This window comes from Palaemon carinicauda, chromosome 44 (assembly GCF_036898095.1).
Source record: "Palaemon carinicauda isolate YSFRI2023 chromosome 44, ASM3689809v2, whole genome shotgun sequence".
In the NCBI taxonomy this organism is placed as follows: Eukaryota; Metazoa; Arthropoda; class Malacostraca; order Decapoda; family Palaemonidae; genus Palaemon; species Palaemon carinicauda.
Window position 1 is genome coordinate 2,277,281 of NC_090768.1, and position 14,137 is coordinate 2,291,417.

The following is a 14,137-nucleotide window of genomic DNA, read 5'->3' on the forward strand; positions in this document are numbered from 1 at the left end:
TCTCTTCACTTCTTTCCAAAACTTCTGCTTATTCTCTTCATATGAATGACCCAATCCCTGACCCCACCTCAGGTCAGCTGCCCTCTTTGCCTCACTTACCTTGCGCTTTACTTCCACATTTTTCTCTCTATATCTTTCATACTTCTCTATACTATTACTCTGCAGCCATTTTTCAAAACCCCTCTTTTTCTCTTCCTCTTTTACCTTCACTCCTTCATTCCACCATTCACTGCCCTTCCTCATGCTGCCTCCAACAACCTTCTTGCCACACACATCACTTGCAATCCCAACAAAATTTTCTTTTACTAACTTCCACTCCTCCTCTAAATTACCAGTTTCTCTTACTTTCACTTGTCATATGCCATTTTCAACCTTTCTTGATATTTACTTTTTACCCCCAGTTTTACTAGCTCTTCAACCCTTACTAGCTCCCTTTTGCATCCACCTACTCTATTCCCCCACTCTTTTGCTACAACTAATTTTCCTTCCACCAAAAAATGATCAGACATACCGTTAGCCATACCCCTAAACACGTGCACGTCTTTCAATCTTCCAAACACTCTTTTAGTTATCAACACATAATCCATTAATGCCCTTTCTACCACTCTTCCATTTGCCACTCTTACCCATGTATACTTGTTTATATCTTTCTTTTTGAAAAGGCTAGAACTTATCACCATCTCTTGCTCAAAACACATATCTACCAGTCTCTCACCACTCTCATTTTCACCTGGTATGCCATACTTCCCAATGACACCTTCTACCTCTCCAGCGCCCACTCTAGCATTTAAGTGACCCATGACAACTACCTAATTCCTTCTACCCAGTCATTCTACATACCTAGTTAATTCATTCCAGAACTCATACCACTCTTCTTCACTTTTCTCACAACCTGGCCCATACGCACTGACAAAAGTCCAACATTCCCTACCCAACCTAACCATTACCCACATTAACCTAGATGATATCTCCTTCCATTCCACTACTTTACCTGTCATCCATTCACTCAGCAATAAAGCCACACCTTCTCTTGCTCTTCCCCTTTCAATCCCAGACACTCTACCAGACATTTCACCAAACATCACTTCACCTTTCCCTTTTATCTTTGTCTCACACAAAGCCAATTTATCCATCCTTCTATTCATAAACATACTTCCAATCTCACATCTTTTACTCTATCGTACTACATTCACGCACATTCAAACACCCCAAGAACAAGATAATAGAAGTCATGTGTTTATGATGTAGTAGGACAATCAAAGGCAAAAACCTTTTACATGGTTGCATTAGAGTGCACAGCATACACTGCAAATAGCATAATAATCACAACACTTACCTGATAACAGAGTTTGTCCTCCAGTCAGTCCAGTACACATAGTTGCCAAACAAAGTAATAGCAAATGGATGAGATAATAGATGATGTTCTCGAAGAATCTGTGTTAAAAAGATATATTCACCAATCATAGACATGTTTGATATTTAAAAGGATACAAGTTAAAAATATCAAAAGATATTAAATTTCATAGCGTAATCACATTCATAAAAACAAAGTAGAAAGAATTTACTACCTGTTTCATGGAAATGGAAATATTAAAACATAAATTAACAGTAATATTATGGAGAATTCTAAAAATACTTCTACTTTTGAAATAGGAAATTTCTTTATTTTCATAAAAGACTCATTTCTACAATAAAGATACTAAGAAATCTTATTTGGAAAACCAGGTACTGTACACACATTACTATATGGATAAACGGTATATATTTAGTATGCATTTCAAATTAGTATGTTTGAAGAAGACAAAAAAAAAAAAAAAAACAGATGCTCCTTTTTCCATTTGCATTATTATTAGAAAAACTACAACCCTACAGTAGCTGAAAAGAAGAGTGCTACAAGCCAATGGTTCCAACATGGAAAGCAGCCCAGTGCAGAAAAGAAATAGAGAAATAAGAATTATTCTATAAAAGAGAAGCAATAAAATAAAATATTTTATCATCAGTAAAAAATCATCAGTAATGTTAAAATATATCAGAGACTTGTGTTACCTTATTCAACAGAAAAGCATTTGCAGCAAGTTTGAAATTCTAAAGTTCCATCAATTCAACAATCAGATTAGAAAGATCACTCCAAAATCTAAGCACACTTGAAATAAAAATTCCCAGTAAACATCCTCTCTATATCTGTTCCACATACGTCAGTTCTGAGTTTATGTTACCTATCCTTGAGTATTAAATACAAAAATAAAATGTTCCTCCATCTTACTAGACCTTATGTAGGTCTCTATGTAGCACAATAACACTGAAGAGCTGCATTTTACAATACTGTAATTCTATTGGAAGCTTATTAATGTAGGTACAGTATTTGGTTTTTATAAAATTATAGCAGGCAGTAAGTACTTCATTGTGTTCATTGTGTGTATAAGGAAAGAAAGGTATAGGTCACTTTATAGGGTGAAAATCTGACCTACATAAAAAAATAGACTTACTTTAGGTCTTTTGGGACCAATTAATGACATAGGGAAGGTTATACTGGTGGTATTGTGCCTTAAGTTGGAGAAGGCAACACTTCTAAAATTAACAGCCTACCAAGTAGGCAGACTGTAAAGATCTCAATGCAAAGGATGGCCAGAATTATGAAAAATCTTAAGCAGCATGCAGAGAGAACTAACTAAATGGCAGTGCCATAGATTGATATCTAGACCAGGAATTAGGATTTAAGACTGCAAATTTTTGTCTAACAAATTAAAATGAGTCAGCAGCTAAAAACCCGAGAGGAGAGCAATATTAAAAAAATGGTAGAATGAAAGAATTGAAATATTTCCTCAGGACAGATTGGTCACAAAAAGTCATAAAGTAGTTTCTCAATATGCCCATTTTTTTAGCAATTGAAGAAGAAACAGACTGGATATATTTCTCAAACGTAAATTTGCAATCAAGAACCACACCAAGAATTTTAAAAGAGTTGTATATAGTTAAAGAGACTTTGTCACTGGAAAGATATGGATGTTGAGCAACAACTAGACATACTTACAATCATACTTAAAAAAAATTTTTGGGTTCAACTCCATCCCCAATAAATTGCAATATGTATAAATTTTAGCTAGATCTCTATTAAAATATTCAGCAACTGCAGTTCTAAATTCAGGAAATGAAATTGATACAAAGACAAAATCATCTGCATATGCAACAAGCTTGTCTTTCCAGCCATGTACATATAGTGCGAAAAATAACTGGTAAGGAACAGTAACCTGAGAATTATCAAATATTTCACGCCTATAGTTGATATGGTACCCATCAATATCTACCCTTTGCAACCTTATACTTAAAAATTCAATAATGATGCTAAAAAGTTCTTAAAAAGGTAGTACAAGGGAACTTTTGAAGGATGCCATATTGAATATTTAAAGGGACTCCAAACAAAATTTATTTATATCAAATATTTGTAGGGATTACAAAAAAAATGTATTTATATGTAAAAAAAATATCAATGCGCCAAAATCACAATGTGTTCTTCTGCAAGAAATCCTCATATCATCAAGAAATATAAATTCTGGTCTGATAGCATGCATGCTGTTAGATTGAAAATCAAATGTTACTTGAAGGGCTTCCTTTAAAAGAGAAACTATAGTCTTTTAATAGGAAAAATAGAAAATGACCCAAGGAGAGACGTTACATTTTTTCATGATTCACTTCACTACTAATTAAGAAGTAACGGCTGAATTTTCATTAGATAAGAAAAGTGCCCAAAAATTTTCAAATTGACAGAATTTCCAAGTTTTAAGGACTTATTTCTATGAACCGTCCCTCATGTTCATGTTGCTTCACCAGAAGCTTGGTTTAATCAACACAATCCGTGAAATTTTAAGATTTAAAAAATTTTAACATTTTACAATTCTCTTTCGCTTCACTAAATCCATGCCCTTAAAAAAGGAATAGAACCTTCAAGCAGTAAGTGGTAAGAATACCAGAGCTGTCGTGCCAGATACTCTGTCCCCTTCAGTTTCTTTGGCGTTTTGGTCGCGAATACACATTCTCCAGATTGTTTGCAATCTAGACAATTAGAATTTAAGATGGCTTCCCTTGGCTTTGTCAGCAATTACTGCTTGGAATGTATACATGAATTGTTTCTGCTAGTTCATGATATTTCCTTTGTGTATCGTGTCGGGGACAACTCTGTGAATTAACTAATCATTGTGAAAAATACATTTCACTCACGGTACCACACATGGAAATTTATCAGTGCAACGCACAAAAGGAAACTAGCTGTTAGTTCAAGGGAAAGCTAGGGAAGAGATAGGGAGTTGATTATAGTGGGAAGAATGACAATAATGATACAACTCCCCTTTCGGACAATACTGTATAACGTTCAGCTATCTTTGAATAGTGAAAAACTTCACAAGCTCTTGACATCACTTGCTTCCTTTGTTAAAATTTAGAAGTCCAAACCTTCAAATTTGACAGGAAAATTTCAATTACACTGAGCTTCTGGAGAAAAGCCATATGAATATCAGGCGAGTATGAAAATAACAAATTTCATAGTTAAAATTGTTTTTATCACAAAAAATGTTCATTCATAGTTCTTCTAAAATCAAAAAACCTATCAAAAATACTGTACTTTTCTTACCTCCCTATGATGAGAGCCATCATACATTGCTGCATGAATTGAATCAGACTTTGCATCAATCCAATATATGAGGCGTAATGCATAATCTAGAGTAAGTCCATTTGGCCAACCACCGCCACTTATCTCACTCACATTAATAACTGTACGTCGATATTCACCAGACATGCTGCATGATTCAATGCGTGATCTTTCTTCCTGAAAGAGACAACACAGAATTCAAGATTAAAATGCCAATGAGACCCTTAAAAAGATATTTAAGCAAGCACAGTTCATTTTACCAAATCATAATAATGTAACTTTATTAAAATTCATTATTTCTATACTCACCGGATGTTTATAGTACTTCTCTCTTTAAGTTTGGACTAATAAGGACATTTATCCTAAAACTAGAAAATTCCCAATTTCCTCTCTTTTCAATGACTTAGGCCTTTAGTAATGTACTGTACTGAGATAATATGGCAGTTAATGGCAATGACCTCAGCAGGGGTATGCCACAAATCCTTTGTCATCACAATTTACTTGTCCCCCTTGTAATGTTAAGTTGGAGTTTTACCACCTACAGATTGTATTTTTTTGTGTGATTTAAGGTTATTTGAAACAATAAAGGATGTCTTCTGGATCTGTTAGTAATTCCTGTGAAATTTTTTCAAGAGTTATTGCTGGGCAATATGAATGAATTAACTAGGTGTAGAAGGACTGGGTAGAAGGAATTAGGTAGTTGTCATGGGTCACTTAAATGCTAGAGTGGGTGCTGGAGAGGTAGAAGGTGTCATTGGGAAGTATGGCGTACAAGGTGAAAATGAGAGTGGTGAGAGACTGGTAGATATGTCTGTTTAGCAAGAGATGGTGATAAGTTCTAGCTTTTTCAAAAAGAAAGATAAAAACAAGTATACATGGGCAAGAGTGGCAAATGGAAGAGTACTAGAAAGGGCATTAATGGATTATGTGTTGATAGCTAAAAGAATGTTTGGAAGATTGAAAGACGTGCACGTGTTTAGGGGTATGGCTAATGGTATGTCTGATCATTTTTTGGTGGAAGGAAAATTAGTTGTAGCAAAAGAGTGGGGGAATAGAGTAGGTGGATGTAAAAGGGGGCTAGTGAGGGTTGAAGAGCTAATAAAACCGGGGGTAAAAAGTAAATATCAAGAAAGGTTGAAAATGGTATATGACAAAGTGAGAGTAAGAGAAACTGGTAATTTAGAGGAGGAGTGGAAGTTAGTAAAAGAAAATTTTGTTGGGATTGCAAGTGATGTGTGTGGCAAGAAGGTTGTTGGAGGCAGCATGAGTAAGTGCATTGAATGGTGGAATGAAGGCGTGAAGGTAAGAGTGGAAGAGAAAAAGAGGGCTTTTGAAGAATGGCTGCAGAGTAATAGTATAGAGAAGTATGAAAAATATACAGAAAAAAATGTGGAAGTAAAGCGCAAGGTACGTGAGGCAAAGAGGGCAGCTGACCTGAGGTGGGGTCAGGGATTGGGTCAGTCATATGAAGAGAATAAGAAGTAGTTTTGGAAAGAAGTGAAGAGAGTAAGGAAGGCTGGTTCAAGAATTGAAGAGACTGTGAAAGATGGAAATGGAAGGTTGTTAAAAGGAGAGGAGGCAAGGAAAAGGTGGGCGGAATATTTTGAAAGTTTACTGAATATTGAGGATAATAGGGAGGCAGATATAATTGCTGTTGCAGGTGTTAAGCTGCCGGTGATGGGAGATGAGAATGAGAGAGAGATTACAAGAGAGGAAGTGAAGAGAGCACTAGATGAAACGAGTAGGAAAAGCATCTGGTATGGATGGTGTGAGAGCTGAGATGTTGAAGGAAGGGGGTGTGACTGTACTTGAATGGTTGGTGAGATTGTCTAATATGTGTTTTGTGTTGTTAATGGTACCAGTAGATTGGGTTTGTGCATGTATTGTACCACTATATAAGGGTAAGGGAGATGTGCATGAGTGTTGTAATTCAAGAGGTATTAGTTCGTTGAGTGTAGTTGGAAAAGTGTATGGTAGAGTAATGATTAATAGGATTAAGGATAAAATAGAGAATGCAATCTTAGAAGTACAAGGTGGTTTTAGAAGAGGTAGGGGTTGTATGAATCAGATTTTCACAGTTGGGCAGATATGCGAGAAATATTTAGCAAAAGGTAAGGAGGTGTATGTTGCGTTTATGGATCTGGAGAAAGCATATGATAGAGTTGATAGGGAAGCAATGTGGAATGTGATGAGGTTATATGGAGTTGGTGGAAGGTTGTTGCAAGCAGTGAAAAGTTTCTACAAAGGTAGTAAAGCATGTGTAAGAATAGGAAATGAAGTGAGTGATTGGTTTACAGTGAGAGTGGGGCTGAGACAGGGATGTGTGATGTCGCCGTGGTTGTTCAACTTGTATGTTGATGGAGTGGTGAGAGAGGTGAATGCTTGAGTGCTTGGACAAGGATTAAAACTGGTAGATGAGAATGACCATGAATGGGAGGTAAATCAGTTGTTGTTTGCGGATGATACTGTACTGGTTGCAGACACAGAAGAGAAGCTTGACCGACTAGTGACAGAATTTGGAAGGGTGTGTGAGAGAAGGAAGTTGAGAGTTAATGTGGGTAAGAGTAAGATTATGAAATGTACGAGAAGGGAAGGTGGTGTAAGGTTGAATGGAGAGTTACTTGAGGAGGTGGATCAGTTTAAGTACTTGGGGTCTGTTGTTGTAGCAAATGGTGGAGTGGAAGCAGATGTACGTCAGAGAGTGAATGAAGGTTACAAAGTGTTGGGGGCAGTTAAGGGAGTAGTAAAAAATAGAGGGTTGGGCATGAATGTAAAGAGAGTTCTATATGAGAAAGTGATTGTACCAACTGTGATGTATGGATCGGAGTTGTGGGGAATGAAAGTGACGGAGAGACAGGAATTGAATGTGTTTGAGATGAAGTGTCTAAGGAGTATGGCTGGTGTATCTCGAGTAGATAAGGTTAGGAATGAAGTGGTGAGGGTGAGAACGGGTGTAAGAAATTAGTTAGCAGCTAGAGTGGATATGTATGTGTTGAGGTGGTTTGGCCATGTTGAGAGAATGGAAAATGGCTCTCTGCTAAAGAAGGTGATGAATGCATGAGTTGATGGGAGAAGTAAAAGAGGAGGCCAAGGTTTGGGTGGATGAAGGGGTGAAGAAAGCTCTGGGTGATAAGAGGATTGATGTGAGAGAGGCAAGAGAGCATACTAGAAATAGGAATCAATGACGAGCGAGTGTGACGCAGTTCTGGTAGGCCATGCTGCTTCCCCCAGTGCCTTGAATGACCGCGGAGGTAGCAGTAGTAGGGGATTCAGCGTTATGAAGCTTCCTCTACGGTGGATAATGGGGGAGGGTGGGCTGTGGCACCCTGGCAGTACCAGCCGAACTCGGTTGAGTCCCTTGTCAGGCTAGGAGGAACATAGAGATGAAATGTCCCCTTTTTTTCATTTGTTTGATGTTGGCTAACCCCCAAAAGGGGGGAAGTGCCTTGGTATATGTATGTATGTGACTTCTTTTCTTTACTTTAAGTTGTGATCAGCTGATCTAAAGATGCCACTCTCGAGAATATAAGCACATACAAATACCCCAGTAATGTTTATATAATTTCTTAACTTATTCAAAACTTCTTAATGAATATTACATCAGCACCAATATGTTATAAGCTATCATAGCTTTCATACAGTGCATTTATAGCTATTATTATTAATTATCACTTAGACATATGAATACAATTCTATCTCTCTCTCTCTCTCTGGTGCCATACAGTGCATACATATAGCAGAAGAAACAAAAATCTTTTTCTTAAAATGTCTCAATCAATTACAATACACAAAATAAATCTATGCTTTACTTTCCTAAAGTCTATGTTCAATAGTAGGTTGGGCTTAAAACACAACATTCTATTTTGTCAGATAATATGTTATTTTTATTAGTAAAATAAATTTTTGAATATACTTACCCGATAATCATGTAGCTGTCAACTCCGTTGCCCGACAGAATTCTATGGAGGGATACGCCAGCTATCACAATACTAGAAGGGGGTGTACTTACCAGCGCCACCTGTGGCCAGGTACTATAGTACTTCTTGTTGACACCTCCTCAATTTTTCCTCGGTCCACTGGTTCTCTATGGGGAGGAAGGGAGGGTCAATTAAATCATGATTATCGGGTAAGTATATTCAAAAATTTATTTTACTAATAAAAATAACATTTTTCAATATTAAACTTACCCGATAATCATGTAGCTGATTCACACCCAGGGGGGTGGGTGAAAACCAGTGTACAAGATTAAAGGATAGCTAAGTATCCCATATTTCATATAACAGTTATCTCAAATAACAATGAAATAATAAGTACCTGGTAAGGAAGTCGAATTGAACCGTTACTCTGCCTCTTTTTTAAGTTCGTCTTCCTTACTGAGCGCAGCGTTCCTCTTGGAGGCTGAATCAACTCAAAGGTGCTAAAGTATATAGGGCTGCAACCCCTACTAAAGGACCTCTACACAACCTCTAACCCAGGCGCTTCTCAAGAATGAATTGACCACCCGCCAAATCAAAAGGATGCGGAAGGCTTCTTAGCCTACCGTAACAACCATAAAAACAACAATAAAAGCATTCAAGAGAAAGGTTAAAAAAGGTTATGGGATTAAGGGAATGTAGTGGCTGAGCCCTCACCTACTACTGCACTCGCTGCTACGAATGGTCCCAGGGTGTAGCAGTTCTCGTAAAGAGACTGGACATCTTTAAGATAAAATGATGCAAACACTGACTTGCTCCTCCAATAGGTTGCATCCATTATGCTCTGCAGAGAACGGTTTTAATTAAAGGCCATCGAAGTAGCTACGGCTCTTACTTCGTGGGTCCTTACCTTCAGCAATGCAAGGTCTTCCTCCTTTAAGTGAGAATGGGCTTCTCTAATCAGAAGCCTTATATAATACGAAACCCCATTCTTGGACATGGGCCTCGAAGGTTTCTTGATGGCACACCATAAGGCTTCTGACTGTCCTCGAATAGGTTTAGACCTATTAAGATAATACTTGAGAGCTCTGACAGGGCAAAGAACTCTCTCTAGTTCGTTACCTACCATGTTGGAGAGGCTAGGTATTTCAAACGATCTAGGCCAAGGACGTGAAGGAAGTTCGTTCTTTGCTAGGAATCCGAGCTGAAAAGAACATGTTGCAGATTCGGTCGTGAAACCAATGTTCTTGCTGAAGGCATGAACCTCACTGACTCTCTTAGCTGTAGCAAGGCAGACGAGAAAAAGAGTCTTGAGTGTAAGGTCCTTGAAGGAAGCTGACTGGAGAGGTTCGAACCTAGGTGACATAAGGAACCTTAAGACTACGTCTAGGTTCCAGCCTGGAGTGGATAGACGACGCTCTTTAGAAGTCTCAAAAGACTTAAGGATGTCTTGAAGGTCCTTGTTGGAAGAAAGGTCCAAACCTCTGTGGCGGAGAACTGAAGCCAACATACTCCTGTACCCTTTAATCGTAGGGGCTGAAAGGGATCTCTCATTCCTAAGATGTAATAGGAAGTCAGCTATTTGGGTCACAGAGGTATTGGTAGAGGATACTGAATTGGCTCTACACCAGCTCCGGAAGACTTCCCACTTAGATTGGTAGACTCTACGAGTGGAAACCCTTCTAGCTCTGGCAATCGCACTGGCTGCCTCCTTCGAAAAGCCTCTAGCTCTAGCGAATCTTTCGACAGTCTGAAGGCAGTCAGCCGAAGAGCGTGGAGGTTTGGATGCAACCTGTCTACGTGAGGTTGACGTAGAAGGTCCACTCTTAGAGGTAGAGTCCTGGGGATGTCGACTAGCCATTGAAGTACCTCTGTGAACCATTCTCTTGCAGGCCAAAGGGGAGCAACCAGCGTCAGCCGTGTCCCTTCGTGCGAGATGAATTTCTGCAGGACTTTGTTTATTATCTTGAACGGTGGGAATGCGTAAAGGTCGAGATGGGACCAGTTCAGCAGAAAAGCATCCACATGAACTGCTGCAGGGTCTGGAACTGGGGAACAGTACAGCGGAAGTCTCTTGGTCATGGAGGTGGCAAACAGATCTATGGTAGGTTGACCCCACAAGGTCCAAAGTCTGTTGCACACACTCTTGTGGAGGGTCCATTCCGTGGGAATGACCTGATTCCTTCTGCTTAGGCGATCTGCTGAGACGTTCATGTTGCCCTGAATGAACCTCGTGACCAAAGTGAGGTTTTGACTTCTTGACCAAATGAGGAGGTCCCTTGCGATCTCGTATAGGCTCCTCGAATGGGTCCCTCCTTGCTTGGAGATGTAAGCCAAGGCTGTGGTGTTGTCTGAGTTCACCTCCACCACTTTGCCTAGCAGGAGGGACTTGAAGTTCAGCAGGGCTAAATGAACTGCTAGTAGCTCCTTGCAGTTGATGTGGAGCGTTCCCTGTTCCTCGTTCCACGTTCCCGAGCATTCCCGTCCGCTCAAGGTCGCACCCCAGCCCGAGTCCGATGCATCTGAGAAGAGATGAAGATTGGGGGTCTGAATAGCCAACGATAGGCCCTTCCTGAGAAGGAGATTGTTCTTCCACCACAAGAGAGTGGTCTTCATCTCTTTGGTGACTGGGATAGAGACTGCTTCGAGAGTCAAACCCTTGTCCCAATGAGCTGCAAGATGGAATTGAAGAGGGCGGAGGTGGAGTCTCCCTAGCTCGACGAACAGGGCCAGTGATGAAAGGGTCCCTGTGAGACTCATCCACTGTCTCACCGAGCAACTGCTCCTCTTCAGCATGCTCATGATGCAATCTAGGGCTTGGCTTATCCTGGGGACCGATGGAAAAGCCCGAAAATCCTGACTCCGAATCTCCATTCCCAGGTACACAATAGATTGGGAGGGAATGAGCTGAGACTTTTCTATGTTGACTAACAGACCCAGTTCTCTGATTAAGTCCAAAGTCCAGTTGAGACTCTCCAGACAGCGACGACTCGTGGAGGCTCTCAACAGCCAGTCGTCTAAGTAGAGGGAGGCTCTGATGTCCGATAAGTGGAGGAATTTTGCTATATTCCTCATCAGATGCGTGAACACCATAGGAGCTGTGCTTAGGCCAAAACACAGGGCTTGGAATTGGTAGACAACCTTTCCAAAAACGAATCTCAGGAAAGGTTGGGAGTCTGGATGAATAGGAACGTGAAAGTAGGCATCTTTCAAGTCCAACGAGACCATCCAGTCCTCCTGCCTGACCGCTGCTAGGACCGACTTCGTCGTCTCCATCGTGAACGTCTGCTTGGTGACATACGCATTGAGCGCGCTGACGTCCAGCACCGGTCTCCAACCTCCTGTCTTCTTGGCCACCAGAAAAAGACGGTTGTAGAAGCCCGGGGATTGATGGTCCCGGACTATAACCACTGCCTTCTTCTGCACAAGTAGCGACACCTCCTGGTGCAACGCTAGCCTCTTGTCCTCTTCTTTGTAGTTGGGAGAGAGGTAGATGGGAGATGTGGTCAGAGGGGGTTTGAGGCAGAATGGAATCCTGTAACCCTCCCTCAGCCAACTGACAGACTGGGCGTCTGCACCTCTCTTTTCCCAGGCTTGCCAGAAGCTCTTGAGTCTGGCTCCTACTGCTGTCTGGAGATGCGGAGAGTCAGTTTTTTCCTTTAGAGGCCTTGGAACCTTTCCTAGACTTGCTCCTGGAAGAGTCTGGACGGGAGCTTCCTCGGCTGGGGGCTCTACCACGAAAGGGCGGTATGAACCTCGTAGCAGGAGTATCAGCCACTGGGGTGCGATAAGTCCTGGGGACTGAGGTAGCAACCTTAGTCTTACGAGCCGATGAGGCTACAAGATCATGTGTGTCCTTTTGTATCAGGGCAGCAGACAAGTCCTTAACCAGCTCTTCGGGGAAGAGGAACTTCGAGAGCGGAGCGAAAAGGAGTTGAGACCTTTGACAAGGTGTAATGCTGGAGGAAAGGAAGGTACAAAGCTGTTCCCTTTTCTTAAGAACCCCTGATACAAACATCGACGCAAGCTCGCCAGATCCATCTCTAATGGCCTTATCCATGCAGGACATTAATAGCATGGCAGAATCCTTGTCCGCAGGGGAGGTCTTCTTGCTGAGGGCCCCCAGGCACCAGTCTAGGAAGTTGAACATCTCAAATGCTCTAAAAACACCCTTCAGGAAGTGATCAAGGTCTGAGAAGGTCCAGCAAACCTTAGAGCGCCTCATTGCAGTTCTACGAGGCGAGTCTACCAGACTTGAGAAGTCAGCCTGGGCAGAGGCAGGTACTCCCAAGCCTGGTTCCTCTCCTGTGGCATACCAAACGCCCGCTTTAGAAGTGAGCTTAGTCGGAGGAAACATGAACGAAGTCTTGCCAAGGTGTTGCTTAGTCTGCAACCACTCCCCTAAGATCCTTAACGCTCTCTTAGAGGACCTTGCTAGGACTAGCTTAGTATAGGTAGACTTAGCTGGCTGCATGCCCAGCGAAAACTCAGATGGTGGAGAGCGGGGAATAGCAGAGACAAAGTGGTCTGGGTATACCTCCCTAAACAGAGCCAAGACCTTACGAAAGTCAATAGAAGGCGGAGAAGACTTGGATTCATCCACGTCTGATGAGGGATCCAGGTGTGCCGCCTCATCATCAGACGCCTCATCACCAGAGTGTAGCGAAGAGATCGGAAAGGTATGCTGAACAGCAGAGTCAGAACGAGCTGGAACAGCAATATTAGTGGTTTCCTCTTCAAGAATCTGTTGAGGGAACACCTGAGGCTCAGACTGCAAAGGCTGAACAAAAGAAGAAGCAGAAGGTAGGCGCATGGGTGGAGGAGGCTGACTCCTGGCATGAGTGGCTGAACTCAAGGGTTGCGCTTGCTGAGTGGTTGGCGGAAGCGGAGTAGCAAGTTCCTGTTCCTGCGGTGTGAGCTGAGAGCGATGAGGTAGAGGCTGCGCAGAACGTAGTAAATGTCTCGCGAGTTGAGGCTCCTGAGGCGCAAGGCTAAGGTGTTGTGGTGCTTGCCTTGCGGAGGGTTGAGCTCGCTGCAGCGAGAGCTGAGGAGACTGACTCATGGATGGGAGAGGTTGTTGTACCTCAACCGAGTGTTGCATCACTGGTGGAGCAGCAAGTGGAAGCGGAGGAAGAGAGGTATAAGCCTCCTGATCCCATTGCTGAGGTTGCCTTAAGGAAGGCGGAGGCTGTACACCACTGGGAACAGTAAACTCAGAACGTGGCTCAACATCGTACGCCTGGCAGGCGGTACTGCGGTCAGGCGGAGCGAGCGCAGGCGGAGCGAGTGCAGGCGGAGGCGGAGGCGCAACCTTCTCAGCCCGACACTCACGCATCAAGACCGAAAGTTGTGACTGCATGGACTGCAGTAGAGTCAACTTGGGGTCGGCAGACACTACGGTCTGCTGAGGCAAAGCCTTAACAGCAGAGATCTGTTGCGGCAGAACCTTACTCCTCTTGGGCGGAGTGCAGTCGACTGATGACTGCGGCGAGTCAGAGCTGAGCCAATGACTGCAGCCCGGTTGAGCACTCGCGGACTGGACTCTGCGTTTGAGTGGTCTAGAGACCTGAGTCCAGCGTTT

At 42.0% G+C, this 14,137-nt stretch overlaps 1 protein-coding gene across 4 annotated transcripts in view; it reads right to left on the reverse strand.

Moving 5' to 3' along the window:
- The window catches only part of LRP1 (LDL receptor protein 1), a 1,015,507-nt gene that overhangs the window by 655,960 nt on the left and 345,410 nt on the right, over positions 1-14,137 (reverse strand). For all 4 annotated transcript variants that reach the window (XM_068367027.1, XM_068367026.1, XM_068367028.1 and 1 more), the window contains 2 exons: positions 4,625-4,819; positions 1,337-1,434 (listed from right to left, as the gene is read on the reverse strand). In XM_068367027.1, coding sequence (XP_068223128.1) covers positions 1,337-1,434; positions 4,625-4,819 — 293 coding nt within the window. The remainder of the gene's footprint in view (positions 1-1,336; positions 1,435-4,624; positions 4,820-14,137) is intronic.